Source organism: Aotus nancymaae, unplaced genomic scaffold (assembly GCF_030222135.1).
Source record: "Aotus nancymaae isolate 86718 unplaced genomic scaffold, 86718_ANA_hifiasm-v0.15.2.pri h1tg000025l, whole genome shotgun sequence".
Lineage (NCBI taxonomy): Eukaryota > Metazoa > Chordata > Mammalia > Primates > Aotidae > Aotus > Aotus nancymaae.
In genome coordinates, this window is record NW_026988438.1 from 26,079,027 (window position 1) to 26,100,978 (window position 21,952).

Consider the following 21,952-nt stretch of genomic DNA (forward strand, 5'->3'; position numbering starts at 1 on the left):
TAACTGAATTTTTTAAGAGATGTGTTGTTAATACCAACATATCACTGCCTCTGGGAATGAGTGGAGGAGATAGTTGCAAGGGTTGTTTACTGCCAGCAGCATAGGTTGGGGCATGGGGCAGGTGGTTTACTGCCCCGTGTTCTCCTCTGCCCCTTCATGAGGTTTCAGACACACCAGGTTCAACAATGACAGGACTGGGGATCAAATGTCTCCACTCACACCTGTGCTGCTTGCTGATGTTTATTCTGTAGTGAGTGCTTCTGCTAAGGTAGTTACAGAAAGTCTTCTTTGGGGAATTGGAGGAGCTGGAATTGGGGGAAACTGATCCTGGTTATGGCTTCAGGTGAGGATAAATCTGATAGTCATCAGTCCCTGATGACTACGCTGCAGAGGGAGGAAGAATGTATCTTTTGAGCATTCATGTCAAGGATCCTTGACTGGAGAAATCCCTCTACAGCTGCAGTCAGGGCATTTTGTAAAACGTATGGGTAAAGCAGAGATCTGCTGAGGTCCTTCACTTGTCGGAGACGTAAGTGCACTTGACTCAAATGTTCCAGCACCCCCACCCCTGGAAGCTTCCAGAGCCCTTGGCCTAATGTTGGTTCTATTCTAAGCCCATGAATGGAGCCGCTTGTTCTAGTCATGTCAGCTTGTGGAACTCAGTTCTGCCAGATTTTCACAGAAAATGCAATCACGCTAGCATTGTGTGAACCATTGGCTTAAAGTTGAGAGTGCAAGCTAGAGGTCATGCAACCTCCCAGACAGCCTCCTCCAGCTCCAGCCTTCTTCCCCCACCAGAGAGAACCTAGGGTCTCATTCTCTCAGAAGCAAACACATTCCTCTCTTCCCCAGGGTGAGTTGTCCCACGGCCTTCCTTTCCAAATTCCCTGCCCGCAGGCTGGCAGCCAGTTTTCCGACTGACTTATCAATGATTCATGTTCAAATATTACAGAAGCCATAATAAGGGGTCAGTAAATATTTCCAGAATTAAACTCTCCCTACAGGTTGCCTATTAAAAGAGGAAAGAAACTAACATTTGCTGGGTGCTGTTGTATGCCAGTCATCATGCTACAGTCTCTCACAAACAATATCTTACTTAATTCTCACAACAACCTTGTGAAAAAGGCACTATTATCCCTATTGCAAAGATAAAGAAACTGGCGCAGTGCAGTGGCTCATGCCTATAATCCCAGCACTTTGGGAGGCTGAGGTGGGAGGCAGATCACTTGAGGTCAGGAGTTCGAGACCAGCCTGGCCAACATGGTCAAATCCCATCTCTACTAAAAATACAAAAAAATAGCCAGGTGTGGTGGTGCACACCTGTAATTCCAGCTACTCAAAAGGCTGAGATGTGAGAATCACTTGAGCCCAGGTGGTGGAGGTTGCAGTGAGCTGAGATTGTGCCATTGTACTTCAGCTTGGGAGGCAGAGCAAGATGGATTCAAAATAAATAAATAAAAGGAAACTGATGCTTAAAGATATGAATTGATTTGCTTGAGGTCATCCAATTAGCAACTGAGGACATGAGCTCAAATCTCTGTTCTCACAATCTTACGCAATAGTTGTATCACTCTGGATAAACTTGTCCAGCCTAGGATGCTTGAAATACTTCCACAACATCCCCTCTGAGTGGGTGTCCAGCCTTGGCTTCTATGTCTATGAGGATAATGGACTCACATATTTGAGAAGTCCCATTTCACTTGTGAAGAAGTCTGCAGCTAAAAACATCTGACTTATACTGAGCTGAGTTGTAACTCCTTGAAACACTAATCACTTAGTACCTACTCCTTCTCGAAAGATTACACACAAAAAATAAGATCACTTTTTAATATGTGAGAAGAGTCTCGTGTTCTCAAGGCCAATATGACAAGTATTCCAATCCTACTAACAATCCTGAAACTTACATAAGCGTATAAGCATACCACTTATGAGCAGATAAGGATTGCTGATTAATCAAATAATTCAATGATAATCAAAAGATGGGGATTCTTCATTAGATATCAAAGTAGACAAATGTTATTTGTTTGACTCAACATTCTTTGCTTTATGAAATCACCTCTTTCCATGTGGGCTTGAGGGACCTGTCAATCATGTTGCCCCACCCTCTTGCCAGATACAGGATGACACTCAACTCAGGCTAGCCACTCAGAATAGTCCCTTCTCAGGCACTGGGCTGGGTGCTAAAAAATGAGGTATCCCTTGGCTCAGGCCAGTCACATTTTCTTTCTCTATCTACTCTCAATCCTTAGATGATGTCCAGTCCCATGGTTCTAAATATTATCTAAATGTCACTAACTTGCCTATGTATTCTCTAGCCTGGACCACTCCCCTGAACTACAGATTCAAATATATATATATATATATAATATAACTGCCTGTTCACTATTTCTCCATGGCTGTTTAATAGGCATCTTACATTTAACATGTTTAAAACTGAGCTCTCTGGCCCAGTGTGGTGGCTCATACCTGTAATCCCAGAACTTTAGGAGGCTGAGGTGGGAGGATCACTTGAAACCAGGAGTTTGAGACCAGCCTGGGCAACATGGTGAGTCCTGTCTCTACAAAAAATACACCACTGGGCATGGTGGTGTGCACCTGTAGTCCCAGCTGTTTGGGAGGCTGAGGTGGGAGAACTGCTTGAGCACAGGAGGTCTAGGCTGCAGTGAGCTGTGATGGTGCCACTGCACTCCAATCTGAGTGACAGAGCGAGACTTTGTCTTAAAAAAAAAAAGTAAATAAATAAAACTGAGCTCTCTATATCCACCTCACTTGATGTACACCTCTCATAATTTACCACATTTTGATAAGCAGCAACTCCATTCCATCGCTTGAAAAAACTCTCAGAATCACCTTGAACTCCTTGCCTTCTACACATAATTTATAAGCAAATTCCACCTCTAGCTTCAAAATATGCTCCAAATCGTACCTCTTTAAATTTCTTGAAATACTGTGATTTTGATGGAAGCCATGGTGACAATTGCATCCATAGCAGCCTCCCTTGTTCTCGGAAGAAGAGAAAAGCAGCCCCTGATAACTGGGATCTGCCTGGCACCCACACACAGAACATCCACATCAGACAAAGCCACTCTATGGCTATGATGGATTAAGACAAAAACATTGTCCAAATGCAAAAGTGACCAAACATCTTCCTAGCCTGAGTGATTACTGTTTCTTTACCAATCAAATTTTCAGTCTCACTTTGTTCTTCCCACCTTCAAAACAAGAATGATTAAGATACACTGCTATGGATTAGCCTGATGGCACTCAAGGCCCCGCTTTCTTAATCCCCACTCTCAAATCACCTGACAGAACCTTAAACCCTGCAGTAAGTTACACCCATTTTTTAAAACGGAGACACCTCACACTTCTTCTTTTTGCAACAAATCAATAAAACCAGACTACAGACTGGTGATCTTTGGCTGGAGGACATTCATAGCCCTACAATGTAAGCTCTGCACAACATCATGTAGAACCTCTAAAGCATCAACACATCACTGTCCTGCTGAACACCCTCCCATAGTGTCCCATGTTACTTAGGGCAAAGTAAAAAATCCTTGTCATAGTCTATAAGGCTCTATAAGATAGCCAACCCCAAGTCCAAAATCTCATCTCCTGCTACTCCCTTCTTTGTTCTTGACTTTCTAGAGGCAATGGTTTTCTTGCAGTTTCCTAAGCAGGATGAGCAGCTTCCAATCTCAGAGCCTCCATACTTGCTGCTTCCTATATTTGGATTACTCTCCCTCTGGATGTGGATATTCACAGAGCTTACTTTTTCACTTCCTTCAGGTCTTTGCTTAAATATCACTATTATGTCGTCAGAGAGGCTGTCCTCCCATCCTATCCGGAAAGCCCCTTCGCAATGACGCTTTATCACCTTACCATACCTTTTTCTTCTTTGTCACATATGTCATCACATGGCATGTTGCATCTCAAAATCTTAAGCGTCGAGAGGCAGAGGAGTGATTGTTTTCACTGCTGTACCTTCAGCACTAGAGCGGTACATGCCACACATATTAAATATAGGCTTATTGAATAAATGAATAAACGAATCTGAAGGTGGGCACATGGACTAAGCTAGGCCAATAAGAATCCTCCCCATGAGATGCCCTCCATGGACACTGGGAGCAGAAAGGCGCTCTTCTTTGATCAATCACAAGTCAAGGGTCTAAGTTTGAGACTGCCAATGGCTTTCTTGTCTACCAGGAGGTGGGGTGAGGAGACTGCCACTGAGAGTAAAGCCAACATTCTGAGGGAGCGAGGTGGAAGGAGGGCACAAGACGGCCCTGATAGCATCACTTGAGCCCCCGGATTCAGGTGGGTCTAAGGCAATTCTACTACAGATTGTCCAATTATTTGAATCAATAAATGCTATTTTATTGCCTAACTGATTTTTATTTTTGAGCAGAGTCTCAATCTATCACTCAAGCTGGAGTGCAGTGGCATGATCTTGGCTAATTACAATCTCTATTGATTCTCATGCCTTAGCCTCCTGAATAACTGGCTTTACAGGTGTGCATCATCATGCCTGGCTAATTTTTGTATTTTTAGTAGAGACGGGGTTTTGCCATGTTGGCCAGGCTAGTCTTGAACTCCTGGCCTCAGGTAATCTGCCTGCTTCAGCCTCCCAAAGTGCTGGGATTCAGGCATGGGCCATAGACTACGGCTATTGCCTAAGTGAATTTAAGTCACTTGAAAGCAGAAGGAGGTCTAATTAATACAGACATCTTCCTAAGGTGTGGCTTGTGGGTTTGACTATGATATTCCAGGTACATCCAAATGACAGCATAGGGCAGAACAACATGCCTTTATTTCCTCTGTTTTTTAAACTTCACACTTCTGTGATTACAGCTTGAGATGGTGTTTTTCTATTGGCCAACATATCACAATGTTGGTGCCTATTGAGCTTATTCTACAGAGGTACCTTGTTTCCTGAAAAAAAAAAAAAAAAAAAAAAAAAATTCCCCTTTACATCGAGGTACATCTTGTGGAGGTTAGATGGTTTTTCCTTATTGCATAGGTGACTTTATTTCTATGAAAGAATATCAATGATACCACCTGGTAGACTGATTCTACATTCAACAGAGGAAGAGAATCAGTATGCTGGACCCTTGTCTGAGAGAACAAATTCAGATTGACTTCTATGCAGGTCTTAGCAAATGTCCAATGGAGGGAAATGTCAATGGGAGGTCCTTGAATGGGTAAGTAGGTCATCCACTTCTCCAGGCACACCATCATCCCATTCATTCACAGAAACAGCATTTCAGAATTGTCTTAATTATTTGCCTGAGGCTTTCATTGAACAAAGATCACTGCAAGACACAGTCACTGTTACATTATCTCTGCAAGACACAGTAAAAATATTATTGCATCTATTACACTACCTAGTGTTAACTAAGTAAACTCTCACAGGAGAAATGACATTTAAAATTAATACAAGAAAACACTTGGCTTCTCCTGAGGAAATGGCATGCTTTCTCCTGTTGATATTGACAATTAGATAACTGATTCTGCTTGCCTTTCTCATTGGCTCCCGGGAAGCTCAAGGTCAGTCTTCTTCTTCTTCTTCTTCTTTTTTTTTTTTTTGAAGCTTAATTAGAGACATTCTGTTGGCTCTGAGGAGGGTGTGTGCACATTTCATTAACTTTTACTCTGATTCTAATCTCCTACTTTTACTAGTATTTTCCCCAAATCTTGTCTTTATTTTTCCTTTTTTAAAATCATAATTTCATTGAGTATGTTCTTGTCATTATGACCTAATTTTGTGCATGTGTTTATAACAAAGTCCTGCTGGCTGGGTCCAGAGTCCTAACACAGCCTTAATCATAAGGAACTAGATAATAGCTCTTGGACAAATTAAATGATCTCCTGGGATCTCATTTTCCTCACCTGAAAAATGAGGTCATTGGGTTACACATTGGTTTCTTTTAGCCCTAACTTTCTCCTTAATTCAATAGAGACCCAGAGCATTGATGGATTTCATTTTCTTCATAGATGTACCCATGGGCATCACCAGGCCATTCCTCATTTCTGCAGTGATGTAGTTGTCAGTCAGGAGACTCACATTTGTTTTAGAGTTTTGCTCAGTTTTTAGTGGAATATATCTCTTACAATCTGCATTAGTCTTCTCAGGCATTTTGTAACAAATTTCACTAACTAAGTGGCTTAGCCAACAAAAATTTATTCTCTCAGGCTGTAGGTCAGAAGTCTGAAATTAGTATCACTGGACTGAAATCAAGGTGTCAATAAGAGTGAGATCCCTCTGCAGGCTTTGGGGAGAATCTGTCCCTTGCCTCTTCCAGCTTCTGGTGACAGCTAGTATTCCTTGATTTATGGCTACTTTACTCCAATCTCTGTGGTCACATTGCCTTCTCCTCTTCTCTATGTGTAATCTCCCACTGTGTTCTCTTATAAGGACACTGGTCATTTCATTTATGACCCACCCTGATAATCTAGGATAACCTCCTCATGCCAATATCCTTAATATAATCATATCTACAAAGACTCTTTGTCCTTACAACATGTACAAGTTCTAGTGGTTAGCACCTATTCTAAATGGTGACAATTTCACCATTTTATACCAGCCTTGTCAATGCCATGAGCAAGAAGGGGAGATAAGTGGTTGCAGTGGCATTTTAGCCTCTGCATCATAGTTGTGACCTTTGTAAAATCATAGAGATGGATGTCAATAGGGATGGCTCCAACATTCTTAAATGCATTGAACTTTTTCAGGCAAAGAAGACAGAGAGCAGTTCTATAGGGTCTAGGCTTCTTGTAAGTACATGATGAAACCCTCAATGTCTCAGCACCCTACTAGAGACAGGAAACAGATGACCTGTTCAGAGATCTTTCGTTCTTTTCTCTTGTAGGTCACTATTCTGAGTAAGGGTGGTGTGGGAGGAAAAAACTGCAGAAGGAACTGAAAACCTTCCACAGGCAGTGTTTTACTGGAAATTTAAAGTTCTCAGATCCATGTCCCACAAGCTCCCAAGGCTTTTGGCTTTTGGCTTTCTGCTGTTTCTCTCTCTCTCTCTCTCTCTCTCTCTCTCTCTCTCTCTCTCTCTTCCTTTCTCTGTGCACACATGGCTAATAGGTAAGATTGTTAATAAACATGTTTTGATTTAAATAGATTAATCAAAGTCCCAATCTCAGAATTCATTACCTGGTTTTTCCCTGTTTGACATTGGCAAGTCACTACACCTTTCTAAACCTCAGTTTTCTCATTTGTAACTTGAAGGGGTTGAGCAGTGAGGGCACAGGCAGGAAGGATGTGCAGTGTGATGAAGACTGTAGCATGTAGTGGAACAGCTCATGCTTCAGATCCAGGCAGACTGGAATTAGAAACCTGGCTCTGACATTCTGCTAATAGGGTGCTCTGAGCAGCTTGCTTTTCTTCCTGAGTCATAGGCTCCTTATCTGTAAAATGGAGTTACCAATTGTTATGAGGATTTATGGAGGTAAAATGTCTCGTATAGAGCCTACACATAGGCATTCTTCATAGGTACCAGGAGTGGGGTGTGACTGAAAAAATACCCAAAAATACAGAAGCAACTTTGGAACTGGGTAACAGGCAGAGGTTGGAACAATTTGGAGGGTTCAGAAGAAGATAGAAAAATGTGGAAAAAGTTGGAACTTCCTAGAGACTTATTGAATGGCTTTGCTCAAAATGCTGATAGCAATATGGACAATAAGGTCCAGGCTGAGGTGGTCTCACATGGAGATGAGAAACTTCTGAGAATTAGAGTAAAGATGACTCTTTTTATGTTTTAGCAAAGAGACTAGTGGCATTTTGCCCCTGCCCTAGAGATTTGTGGAACTTTGAACTTGAGAAAGATGATTTAGGGTATCTGGTGGAAAAAAATTATAAGCAGCAAAGCATTCAAGAAGTGACTTGGGTGTTGTTGAAAGCATTCAGTTTTATAAGGGTAGCAGAGCATAAAAGTTTAGAAAATTCGCATCCTCACTATGCAATAGAAAATAAAAACTCATTTTCTGGGGAGAAATTCAAGCCAGCTGCAGAAATTTGCAAAAGTAGCAAGGAGCCTAATGTTAGTCCCCAAGACCATGCGAAAAATGGCCCCAGGCCATGACAGAGACTTTCACAGCAGCACCTCCCATCACAGGCCTAGAGGCACAGGAGGAAAAAGTGGTTTTGTGGGCCAGGCCTAAGGTTCCTGTGCTGTGTGTAGCTTAGGGACTCAATACCCTGTGTCCTGACCACTCCAGATGTGGTTGATAGGGGCCAATGTATAGCTCTGGCCATGGCTTTACAGGGTAGAAGCCCCAGGGCTTGAGAGCTTCCACATGGTATTGAGCCTGCAGGTGCACATAAGTCAAGAACTGAGGTTTGGGAACCTCCACCTAGATTTCAGAAGATGTATGGAAATGGCTGGATGCCTAGGCAAATGTTTGCTGGGGCCTTATGGAGAACCTCTGCTAGGGCAGTGTGGAAAGGAAAAGTGAAGTCAGAGTGCCCAAACACAGTCTCTACTGAGGCACTGCCTAGTGGAGCTGTGAGAAGAGGGCCACCATCCTCCAGACTCCAAAATGGTAGATCCACTGACAGTTTCCACCATGTGCCTGGAAAAGCCAAAAATACTCAATGCCAGCCCGTGAAAACAGCCAGGAGGGGGGCTATAACCCTGCAAAGCCACAGGGGCAGAGCTGCCAAAGACCATGGAAACCCACCTCTTGCATCAGTGCAACCTGGATGTGAGACCTGGAGTCAAAGGGGTCATTTTGGAGCCTTAAAATTTGACTGCCCTGCTGGATTTCAGACTTGCATGGGCCCTGTAACCCCTTTGTTTTGGCCAATTTCTCCCATTAGAACAACTGTATTTACCCAATACCTGTACCCGCACTGTATCTAGGAAGTAACAAGCTTGCTTTTGATTTTACAGGCTCATACGCAGAAGGGACTTGCCTTGTCTCAGATAAGACTTTGGACTGTGGTCTTTTGGGTTAATACTGAAATGATTTCAGCCTTTGGGGGACTGTTGGGAAGGCACAATTGGTTTTGAAATGTGAAGACATGAGATTTTGAGGGGCCAGGGGCATAATGATATGGTTTGGCTGTATCCCCACCCAAATCTCAACTTGAATTGTAGCTCCCAGAATTCCCACATGTTGTGGGAGGGACCTAGGGGGAGGCAATTGAATCATGGGGGCTGGTCTTTCCTATGCTATTCTCATGATAGTGAACAAGTCTCACAGATCTGATGGGTTTGTCAGGGATTTCCACTTTTGCCTCTTTCTCATTTTCTCTTGCCACTGCCATGTAAGAAGTGCCTTTTGCCTCTGGCCATGATTCTGAGGCCGCCCCAGCCATGTGGAACTGTAAGTCCAATTAAACCTTTTTTTTTCTTTCCAATCTCAGGTATGTCTCAGATATGTCTTTATGAGCAGCATGAAAATGCACTAATACACCATCTATCCTTCCATCCATCTATCCATCCATTCATCTATCCATTCATCCTTGGATCCATCTATCTATCCATCCATCCATTCATCTATCCATCAATCTGTCTATCAGTATCTCAGATCCATACCTTGCTTCAGACACTGATGAGCTGCTGAGAACATGGCAGAGATCAGTACAAGAAAATTTGCTACTTCTTAGAACTCTCACACTGAAGTACTTTAAAAAACTTTTCATTTTAGAAAAGTTCTAGATTTATGAAAAAATTGTGAAGATAGCACACAGCTTTCTCACATGTCCCACACCTGGTTCCCCTTGTTATTAACATCTTACTTTAGTATGGTATATTTGTCACAACTAACAAATCAATTTTTTGATTCACTATTATTGACTAAAGTTCATAGTTTTTAAAAGATTTACTTAATTTTTTCCTAATGTCCTTTTTCTGTTGCAGGATCCCGTCAGGATATCACCTTATAAACATAAGGTGATATAAGTTGTTGTTATAGTTTGAATTGTGTCCCCCAGAAAGATATGTTGAAAGTCTAACTCCAGTACCTCAGAATGTGACCTGACTTGGGAAAGGAAATAATGTGGATGTTAATTAGTTAATATGAGGTCATACTGGGGTAGAATGGGTTCTTGATCCAATGACTGGTTTCTTATAAGAAGACACTGTTCTGGGTGCTGGACAGACAGAGCTGAGCAAAGTAGATGACATGGTTCTTACCCATGCGGAGCTTACAGAACAGTAGGGGAAATATATTAATTAATCACCCCAAAAAATGTAAATTTGGAACCGTGCTAAATGCTTTGAGGGACTACTTTTATGACACTGTGAGACTATCTCCAAAATCCTGGGCCAGAGGCCTGAAGCCTTGTACATCTTATCAAGCCTGTGGCCCCAGGTTGGGCACTGAAGCAGTTTCTTGTCCACAGTAATCCCCACTAGTCGCCATGGCACCAGAGCCCTCCTTCACTACCCACCTTCTCATTCTGCAGGTTGGCAGTCCTGATGGTCATGCCAACAAGACTCCAACAATAGCAACATACATTGGCCAAAGAGGAGATAAATAATCAATTACACATGATTAAAAAAATCCATGGATTTGAGTCCCACCTGTTCACCTGCCTGAAGGAGCTTTCCCACTGTCCGGAGGAGGTGGGGCGCACATCTACTTTGCTCAGCTCTGTCTTTCCAGCACCCAGAACAGTGTCGGGAGCCTGTGAGGGTCAGCACTGTTGGCCAAATCAATGAAAGTATTGGAAAGAACATGAGTTTTGAGATTGAACCAATGAGGGTTCAATGTCCATCGAAGGGACATTTCCGCTTTCAGGTTTGACTGGGTCACTTTGTGGTTCTGAGCCTCCAAATCCTCATTAGTAAAATGAAGATGCTGCTGTCTTCTCTTTAGAAAAACTCAGCACACATGAACTTATCCTTTACTTTCCACTGTCCTAACTCTGAACACTTTTCCAGGCTGTTTCTTTATGAATCAAACAGGGACCAAAAGCCTGGATTTCACAGAATGGTTATGGAAATTAAAGGACAATGCATGAAAGAAATTACTTTATAAAAGTTGGTTCTAAAATTATGATGATTATTGTTTAAAGAGGAAGGTAGAAGAGCACTGAAGTCTGTGTTCACCTCACAAGTTTGTACAGAATATTCAAGAGTTGTATTTTACTTTATTTTATTTTTTGACAGTCCAGAGGTCTTTCATTTTTTTCACACCTATTATGCCATGAATTCATAGGGAAGAGGTTCCCTCAGCTCAGGCTCCTTCTTATTGGGTTCTTACACAGTGTGCTTCTATGAGTGGTGCAGGCTGGTGCTTCAGTAGAACCCAGGTACCTTTCTCTTTGACCTCTTTCTTTTTCTGATCATTTTCCTTCATGCGTTTCAGGAAGCGATCTCAGCTCTTAGAGTGCTTAATATGCTTAATACACACATTAATTCTCTTGGCAATAATCTTGCCCTAACGTGTGTGTTTACAACAATGCCAACAGCATGCTGGGTAACATTGTAGACTTTTCCAGTTTGCCATGGTAACACTTGTGGGGCTTCCTTTTAAACAGTACCCATCCCCTTGATGTCTACAATATCACCTTTCTTATAGAATCCCATATACATGACCAAATGAACAACTCCATGCTTTCTAAAAGGCCTAGAGAACATGTATCGTGTGCCTCTCCTCTTTCCCTTTGTGTTCGTCATTTTGGCGAATTACTGGAAGATGGTGGTTCCAGCCGAAAGGGCTATTCAGGAATTTTAACCCGGCAATTAGTTGTGCTCTTTGTCATTTAATGACCCTGGTGGCATTTCTGAAGGTCACCAATGCCAAACGGACCCCAGAACCAAATGCCCTGAGTAGGGGAGGGTGGATGGGTATGTATGTTTTGAGGAGGAAAACATAAGAACCCTTACCTCCCATATTCTGAGAGGCAGCTTATGGCAGAGGCTGCCTGGGTAGTGGCCTTGGACCCTGGGCACCTCGGCTGGGGGCTCCTTACAAGGACAGGGCTTGGCCAGGTAAGTGTTCATAAATGTCATGGTTATGTAGAGAAGAATGCCCACCTCTCAGAAATAAGTAAGAAAAATATTATTTCATGCTCTGAAGACTTCACTAGAATTGAATATGTGGGAATTTCCTTCCTGCCAGTAAAGGAGTGGGGAGGGAAACATTTTGTTTAAATCTGCCTTGTGCCCTGTGCCAGGGACATAGCAGCCTCTGGAAGAAGGTATTATTTAGCCTTATTTCACAAGGGGAGAAACTGAGTATGCAGCGATGCAATCTCTTGCTCAGCTTGTAAACAGTGAAGTGAGGACTCGGGGCCAAGTCTGCTGCTTCAAGGCCTCCATCTGCCTGTTTCTCTACACCAGGGTGACTTGTCAGACACTCATCAGGGACAAGGGGGCCCAAGGTCACCCTGTCTTCAGGGTGGTAGAGGTGGAGCAGAGGAGCATGGTAAGGTCTGGAGCCTCTGAAGAGTTCTGGGCTTCTCAGAGAGCTCTGTGTGTTGTGCAGGCCCCGGGACAGTTGTGCAGAACCGAGGCGGGGCCAGGCAGCCTTTCTCCTCCCGTTGTGCTTTGTCGTCTCCTCCTGCTCAGAGACTCTGCCTGGGAGCCCCTGGTGCCTGCTACCTCCGATTTCACACCCACGGCCTCCACTGCTTGAGTCCATCTCGAAGGCTGGGGAGGGGTGTTAACTGGGGGCCCGATATGTGTCAGGCACCATATCTTTAAGATACCATTCTGTAAGCTATCACCACTATGCCTATAGGTGGGTTTTGCTGTTCTCATTTGCAGAAGGAAGATGCAGCTGGGAAGCCTCTCAGCTTGGCACCCAAGGTCATACACCTCTGGTGAGCACAGACCAGATCTTCTCCCCTCCTGCTCCAGAGAGAGCAACAGCCAACTCAGCCCCGGCATGGCGGGGCTCTGGCTTGAGAGGGGTCTGTGGTCCCCAGTGAGAGCCCTGGCACCAGGCACAGGGCCACGTGCAGTACAGGGGAGCCTCCCACAGCGGCCCCTCCTCCCCACCATGTTGATATCAACCTCAGTTTCTTTGCTCAGTTCTTTCATTTCCTGCTGACTAGAGCCCTATCCTGAATGCAGGCCCAGCTCCCCAGCCCTAACCTCCTCCTTAACTCCTTTGGGAAAAAAAAAGTCAACATATTAATTTAGTCGAGTGAAATGAGTGTTCATTTACAAAAGCCAGAAAGGCAATCCGCTAGTCAGAATGAAGAGTGTATTGAAATGAACACATACGAACCCTCTCCAGATGAAAGGAAGGGGACAGCACGCGTCTCTGGGAGGCATTGCGTTTCTAGGAGACCCACACACTGAGTCTGAGCTAAGCCACTCTGGGGGTCCAAATATGTCATAATCTGCTTCCCAGCACTCACAAAAACATATTTTCATTATGAACAGAATACATTTTTATTACAGAAAGTCAATTGAGAAAGAAATAAAGAAGAGAAACCTCTATCATCCTTCAATTCAGATACATGCACATGCATGAATGTGTGTGTGTTTACAGAATCACAGTTATACATTTATTATATACTACAAAGCATATTGCATATATATTTACAAAACTGGACACACACTCTTAGTTACCTTTTGTGAAATCATTTTTAATATTTGGATAGTTGTATTGTTTTGTGTAGATCAATATTTTCCAAATTTAGCTGTTTCACAATCGCTTGGGGAGTTGAAACATTTTTGCAAATTCCTGGGCTCTTTCCTACATGTTATCGCATCAGAATCTCTAGGTTTAGAAGTCTGCCTTCTTGGCTGGGCACAGTGGCTCATGCCTGTAATCCCAGCACTTTGGGAGGCAGAGGTGGGTGGATCACCTGAGGTTAGGAGTTTGAGACCAGCCTGGCTAACATAGTGAAACCCTGTCTCTACTAAAATGCAAAAAATTAGCCAGGCATGGTGGTGGATGCCTGTAATCCCACCTACTCAGGAGGCTGAGGCAGGAGAATTGCTTGAACCGGGGAAGTGAAGCTTGCAGTGAGTCAAGGTCGTGCCATTGCACTCCAGCCTGGGCAACAAGAGTGAAACTCTGTCTCAAAAAAAAAAAAAGTCTGCCTTATTATAGCCCTCTCTGATGATTCTGATGCAGCCCCTCCTGCTGTGATCCATTTTTGCAACCACTGGTGTCTGTGTGCCATGGTAAGCAGTGAGAAGTGGCACCAAGCACAGGGCCACCTGTGGCACAGGGTGAGAGCTATCACCTTGGAAGAGCCCAGGAAAGTACACCTGGCCAAGCACCCTTCCAGTTCTCTCTTAGAGGGCAGAGCACTAGGGCAGCCTCCTGGAGCTGACTGGCAGGGAGGACCCTGGGAAAGAAGAAAGGCTTATTGACATGGGTCTTCTCCTATTTGCATAAAAGGAAGGCATGTGTAGCCTGTTTGGTCATTCCGCATAAGATATAGTCTACCTCCCACCTCGGTTCTTCACTTTCCACTAAATACCACCACAAATAGCCTTTTATTTTGGGTGACAGTTCTGCTTCCTTCATCTTCTCCGACTCTTTCCTGAGGTCTGGGCCCTGCTGCCTCCTCTGGGTGTCTGTTTTGAAGTGACAACTGGCATTGTGGCCACTCCAGCTGAATGTGGACGGCGTTTATGAGCACCTGGCTCAAAGGCTCCCTAGAGGCTTTAGAATTACTCTAGTGACTGCAGACATTTGAGGTTTATGATTCTAATGGGCACCATTTTCTCCTGCCTCTGTCACCAATCCTACCATGATGGCTACCCCTCAGCCCACTGACCCCCCTGCCTCTGGTCTCCCTGGATTCCTGGAATGGGTGGACCAGTCCTTGTCAGGCATTTGCAGTCTGTCACCTGGGCACTTACTATTGTTCCATCCAGATTTTTTGAGGCTGCGCCTCTGACCCTGACCTCCATCCCCTTCCCTGAACCCCAAATAGTGCAGTGACACTTGTCCCAGCACCCGGGCCTGGCTACCACACTCTCTCTAGAAGCCCTTGTCTTGTCTTCCACTGCCCTCCCCTCAAGGCTGTCTGCAAAGAGACAGGAGTGGGCCACCTTCTTTGTGTCAGGTTTTGGATAAGGGTCCCTAAGGGCCACCATTCTGATCTCAGCTTGGCTCTGTGCTCTTGCCACCCCCACAACCCCATGCATCCAAGTCCCATCACCTGTGGGAACATTACCTTCCCGCCCCCACCCCATGAGGATTGTGGCTCATCAGGGCTCAGTAGCCCCACTATCCATGCTGAGATACGGATCCTTTTGGCTATCAGAATGACCCCCAAAAGTTAGCCCCATCTTGTGGTTCATGAACCAAGCATAGACCTTCTAACTTCCCAACTCCTTCAGAGCAGTGGGTACGGGTGTCTACTGGCCAGGAGTCAGGGCAGGCCCAGGCTGTATGTCTGTCTGGGGCACTCATAGGCTCTGCCATTTGACCTGTAGCCCTGACTCTCCCAGGCCTGATTCCCCAGTGACTCCTGCCACCCACTGACCCTCACTGCTGGAGTCCTGCAGTGGAGTCGCCGGCATTCCAAGTCTTTTTCTGCTGTCAGAGCATTTCTCTCTAACCTTGCTCAATGAATGCTGGAATGCAGACAGAGGCTGAGTAGGAAAGTGGTCCTGTAGAGGTCATGACTCAGGAGATATCAGCCTAGGTCCTTCTCAGACCTCCTGATACCATTTCCATGATTAGAGAGTCTTGCTTTTGAAACACAAGCCGTTGACTCTTTTGAAATCACCACTTAAATACAAATACTGGTTGTATTAAAAGTAATGGCAAAAGCAGCAATAGCTTTTGCATCAACCTCTAATATCTTGAGAGGAATCATGCCTTAAGCTTTCTCAGAGGGTGACATGGGCCGGGCTGGGGCCATGCTGTATGTACTAGTTGACAAGCTAAAGGAAGCAATTTCTAGATTGCTTAAAAACTGAACTAGAATTCACAATTTATATGTCAAGAACTGGGCTAAGCACTTTCCTATGCTTGATTTCAGTTAATTTCATTGGCATATCACTGCATACAGCTAATATCAGCATGTGGCAGACCAGGAAAATGAGATCCAGAAAGCATAAGTGAAATGCCTAAGTCACATAGTCAGCATGTGGGGTAAGGGTTTTGATCTTGGGCTTCCTGACATCCTGCCCCATGGTGTGGGACAGTGGTGATGTTTCCCTGCCCTCTTCTTTCTCTCCTCTCCTTCAAGCTGCGGTACAACATTCACAAATTCTGTTGCCTGCACCCTTCCCTAATCTGCTTGTGGTCAGTGGCCGTCATCACCTGTCTTTTGCCCCTTCACCTCTCCCTGCCCCACCATCCCTCCAAGTCCCTGCCAAAGTTTGCTGTAGCTTTACACCCTTTTCCTTGAGGAGAGACAAATAGGCCTTGCAGTGCGTCCAAGGAGCCACAGTGTTTCTGAGGATGGGGGTGGGGCTCAGGAGGGGGCTACAGGAACAGTGGCCATTATAATGGGGCTTTCAGGGCAGGGCTAAGCAGGGTTCACACACAATGCCTTGGCTTTTGTCTCTTAATCATTTCCTGGTCCATTTGGCTGCTTCCTGCCATTGAAATCCTGTAATAAAGGGCCATTGTGCTTCTTTCCCAAATAGAATTGGGTCTGTCATTCCAAATGCAGATAGGAGCCCTGCCTTTTAGTCAGCATGTACAGTGCCACTGGCCCCGCAGTTCCTCATTCCCTCCTAACAATAGCAGCCAGGTGCTGCCAAGAGCATGACTCCACACAGCTGGAGGCCTCCAGGAGGCACTGGGGCTTGACACCCTCTTGGGGAGCACTTGATTCCTTGCCTCAAGCTTGGGGAATCTCTAGGCTAATCCAGGGTGAAGGGTAGGCTGATAATGGCTGCAGGGCCAGAGACCATAGTGATCTGCCTGCATTTGCAGTCTTCCATCTCCTTGCTTGAATCAGGCCCTTTAGGTAATGCTGGAAGCAGCTAAGCTCTCTGGAGATTGTTACCTCTTAGAACAGTGCTTCTCAACCTTCAATGTGTGGGAATCATCTGGGATCTTGTTAAAATGCAAGTTTCGATTCAGCCTGAGAGTCTGTATTTTTAATAAGCTTCCAAGAAAGATCAATGTTGCTCCAGGGTCTCTGTTTGCACTAGCAAGGGCTCAGGAACTTGCTCAGTATGGTCACTTTGACCTTTGATTACTTCTGTGTGGGACTAGGACCTGAATTTCATTGTCAGGAAGAGTTCCAGGTGTTCATTCATTAATTCCTTCATCCAATAAATATGCAAAGAGTGTCTACTATTGTTTTGGAGTGATAATGCCACAGGGATGAAGGTAGAATATACCTGGTTGTAACTGTCAGTGGTGGAAGCAGGCAATTAAACTGATTGTTAGGTATAGTGCTTCAGTGAGATAAGTGAAACGATAGAGGAAATACTTCCCAGGAGCAGGATCCTTGAAAAATATATCTGTTGCTGAACAAGGAGAAGTAGTGGGAGTCAGGAGAACGGAGAAAAAGGGAGGCCCAATGGTCTGCTTAGCCTTGGTGGAGTGGTAAGTCCAGAAAGGGCAAAGCGAACTGATATGGCCTGCTGGGTCCTGTAACTTGGTACTTCACATGGGACCTGGGGGTTTCCTGTTAGTTGCTCATGCAGGGATAATTTGCCTGTTCTCTGCTCAGTTTAAATTCTTCTCTCCCTTCTCCCTTCCTCCATAATACACAATTCCTGGGGTCCTCAAAAGCTGTTAACGCAGAATCTGCATAGATCCAGCCCTTTCAGCTTTCATTGGTTTTAAGCAATAAGACAAGATGGTCCCATGGTTTAACTGAGGTTTCATTGAACTTCCCATGAAGCAACCCATTTCTGACTATTGTGGCCCTTGCACAATTCCAGGGGTGGGACCTGGGAACAACATTAATTACACCCCCACCCCCACCCCCAAATTATCCCTCCCTTTTTTTAACCAATGCCCATTTTCATCAGATCTCTACCCAGGAATCTTTTAATTCCTTGCAGCAGGCTGCTGGTAGGGTGACTCTTAGGGTAATGTGAGCTCAAATACGACACCACTATGTTATAAAATATTAAGTAATTTAATTCTTACAGGAAGATCCTGACAGGCAGTAGTATTGTTTCTACATTACATTTGAGCAAAGGGAGCCACACACAGATAGATAAGCACTGCAACTTTTCTAGCATCACTGGGCTGGTGGTGGCCAGTGTGCCAAGGCTCCCCTTAGCTGATGGAGTAGGGACCATCCTCTAGTTCCAAGAGGAATGGACTCGGGTGGGAAGCCAGGATTCCAGTCTCAACTCTCCGCTTGTTGGGAAATTTACTCACTTCTCTGGGCCTCTGTCTTCTCCTCTTTAAAAAGAAGAGCGTGTATCACTAGGGCTCTTGCCAGCTCTAACTCACCATGGCCCTGACGGGTATGAGTTGTTACAACTTTAGTTATCAGTGATCAGTTAGGGGCTGACAACAAGGCCCCTTTGCTGCACTCAGGGGAAGTTGAATGATGAGGAGCCTGCTTTGTTCTCCACTGCTTCCTGCCACCTTGTCTTCCTGCTTTCTGCCTAGGCTGTTTCTGAAGCCTGTTCCTGGCTTGCCCCACCTAGTCCAGCTGTCTTGGCATTCATCTCTGATGTGGTTTGGATGTTTGCCCCCTCCAAATCTCATGTTAAAACGTAACCCCAGTGTTGGAGATGGGGCCTGGTGGCAGGTGGCTCCCTCATGAATGTCTTAGCCCTATCCCCTTGGTGATGAGTGAGTTCTTGCCCTGGTAGTTCATGTAAGATCTGGTTGTTTAAAAGAGTATGGTACCGCCCCCCCAACACCCTGTTTGCTCCTGCTCTGACCATGTGACACATTGATTCCACCTTCACTTTTCACCATGATTGTAAGCTCCCTGAGGCCTCCCCAAAAGCAGTTGCCAGCACCATGCTTCCTGTAAAGCCTGCAGAACCATGAGCTGATTAAATCTTATTTCTCTATAAATTAGCCAGCCTCAGGTAGTTTTTTATAGCAATACAAGAATGGCCTAACACAAAATTAGTACTGAGGAGTGGGGCATTAGTATAAAGATATCTAAAGATGTGGATGCAGCTTTGGAACTGGGTAATGGGCAGAGATTAGAAGAATGTGGAGGTTTCAGAAGAAGACAGAAAGATGCAACTTGTAGACTGGCTAAATGGTTGTGACCAAAATGCTGATAGAGATATTGAAGTCCACGGTGATGAAGTCTCAGATGGAAATGAAGTTATTTGGAACTGGAGTAAAGTCACCCATGTTATGCTTTAGTAAAGAGCTTGACTGCATTCTGTCCATGCCCTAAGCCTCTACAGAAGTTTGAACTTAAGAGTCATGACATAGGGTATCTGGCAGTAGAAATTTCTAAGCAGCAAAGTATTCAAGAAGTGGCCTAGTTGCTTCAAACAGCTAATGCTTATATGTGTGAGCAAAGAAATGACCTGAAACTGGGACTTATATTTAAAAGGGAAGCAGAGTGTAAAAGTTTGGAAAATTTGCACATTGGCTGATATGGTTAGGCTATGTCCTCATCCAAATCTCATCTTGAATTCCCATGTGTTGTAGGAGAGACCCAGTGTGAGATAATTGAATCATGGGGGGAAGTCTTTCCTGTGCTGTTCTCATATTAATGAATAAATCTCATGAGACCTGATCGTTTTATAAAGAAGAGTTCTCTCTGTCTTTGCCTGCTACCATCCATCTAAGACATGACTTGTTCCTCCTTGCCCTCCCGCATGATTGTGAGGCCTCCCCAGCCATGTGGAACTGTAAGTCCATTAAATCCTTTTTCCTGTATAAATTACCCAGTCTCTGTTATGTCTTTGTCAGCAACATGGAAATGGACTAATACACAAGCCATGTAGCACAGAAAGAAAATCATTTTCAGGAGAGAAATTCAAGCAGACTGTGGAGCAACCATTTGCAAGGGAGATTAGCCTGACCTAAATGAAGTCAAGTGTTAACACCTAAGACAATGGGAAAAAGGCCTTGAAGGCACTTTAGAAGTCTTGGGGCAGTCTCTTCCATTATAGACCCAGAGGTCTAGGAGAAAAGTGACTTAATGGTCCAGGTCCAGGGCCTTGCTTCCCTGTGCTGCGACACTTCTCCCTGTATCCTGGCCATTCTGGCTTCATCCATGACTCAAAGAGGCCAAGGTACAGCTTGGGCTGCAGCTCTGGAGGGTGCAAGCCATGCCTCGGCAGTTGTCTGTGATGTTAAGTCTTCAGGTGCTCAGAATGTAAGTGTGAATGAAACTTCCACCTAGATTTCAGAGGATTATGGAAGAGCTTGGGTGCCCAGGCAGAGACCTGTTGCAGGGTGGAGCCGCAACAGAGAAACTCTACTAGAGTAATGCCAAAGGGAAATGTGGGATTGGAGCCTCTACACACTCTCCACTGGGATACTGCCTAGTGGAGCTATGGGAAGGAGGCCACTGCCTTCCAGACCCCAGAATCGTAGATTGGCAGCTTGCACACTCTGCCTGGAAAAGCTGCAAGCACTCAACTCCAACCCTTGATAACAGCCATGTGTGCTGCACCCTGCAAAGCCACAGGGGTGGGTCTGTCCAAGACCTTGGGAGCCCACCTGTTGTACCAGGATGTGGGACGTGAAGTCAAAGGAGATTATTTTGGAGCTTTAAAATATAGTGACTATTCTGCTTGGTTTTAGACTTGTGTGGTGCCTGTTGCCCCTTTCTTTTGGTAAATGTCTTTCTTTTGGAATGGGAATGTTTACCCAATGCCTGTACCACCATTGTATATTGGAAACAGATAACTTGTCTTTGATTATACAGGCTCATGGTGGAAGGAAAATGAGTCTCAGATGATACTTAGAACTTTGGACTTGATGCTGGAAAGAGTTAAGACTTTGGGGTACTACTGGAAAGGTACGATCGTATTTTGTAAAGTGAGAAGGACATGATATTTGGGGGCCAGGGATGAAATGGTATGGTTTAGATGTCTGTTCCCTCCAAAATTCATGTTGAAATGTAATTCCCAGTGTTGGAGATGTGGCCTAGCATGAGATGTTTGTGTCATGGGGATGGATGCTTCATGACTATCTTAGCCCCATCCCCTTGATGATGAGTGAGTTCTTGCTCTGGTAGTTCACATGAGATCTGGTTGTTTTAAAGAGTGTGGTGCCTTCTCCCTCTCTCTCTTGCCATGTGACATGCTGGCTCCCTGTCACCTTCTGCCATTATCGTAAGATTTGTGAGGTCCTCAGCAGAAGGAGCTGGCAGCATCACACTTCCTGTAAAGTCTGCAGAACCATAAGACAATTAAATCTCTTTTATCTGTAAGTTACCCAGCCCCAGATACTTCTTTATAGCAATGCAATAATGGCCTAATGCAATCTCATTTGCCACCTCCACTACTAAGCCATTCACAACCTCTTCTTTCAGCAATCTATCTATCCATCCATCCATCCATCCATCCATCCATCCATCCATCCTTCCATCCATCCATCCATCCATCCATCTTACCCACTTCTTCCTGATTAAACTGTCAAATTAGGCGACGCTGTTTGCTCATGTATAGATGAGATGAATTTAAAGCCCTAGTCCAAGGATTCTGAAGAATCCAGAGTTTTACAAGATTTTCATACATTCCTGAGGGGCTTATTAATTGTGGTCACTTCTGGCTCCAGGCTCCTTATTCTGAGCAAATTCAGTCTAGGAATCACCTTGCTTATTGCTCATGACCTCCCTGGTCTGTATCCCATTAACTCAGTTATAGGACTCAGCCATTTTTCTTAACATTCACCACTCCAGCCATTTACATAAGGCATTCACATTGTGAATATCTTGTAGGTATGGAATAATTTCAGCTCAGAAAAGGAAATCTCAATGTTACATATTACTGTACCTAAATATCCCATGGTCATTTTTACAATTTGAGCTCATCTCACCTTATACTTGATTCCTTTCCTAAAATGAAGTCTGATGACAGCTGTTAAAATAGGAGACATATTTTTTTTTCCTGACTCCATATTTATTCAAAAGGAATTTATTTTAGAATGGTCCAGGAAATGGGCC

General features: G+C 44.5%; 1 protein-coding gene across 3 annotated transcripts in view; it reads right to left on the reverse strand.

Annotated features, from left to right (window-relative positions):
- Nucleotides 1-14,009: 14,009 nt before the first annotated feature.
- NPSR1 (neuropeptide S receptor 1) overlaps nucleotides 14,010-21,952 on the reverse strand; it is a 199,967-nt gene continuing 192,024 nt past the window's right edge. For 2 of the 3 annotated variants that reach the window (XM_064380305.1, XM_064380303.1), the window contains exon 9: nucleotides 14,010-14,266. In XM_064380305.1, the coding sequence (XP_064236375.1) occupies nucleotides 14,158-14,266 (109 nt within the window). In that variant the 3' untranslated portion in view covers nucleotides 14,010-14,157. The remainder of the gene's footprint in view (nucleotides 14,267-21,952) is intronic. The other variant, XM_064380306.1, reaches the window with a different exon arrangement.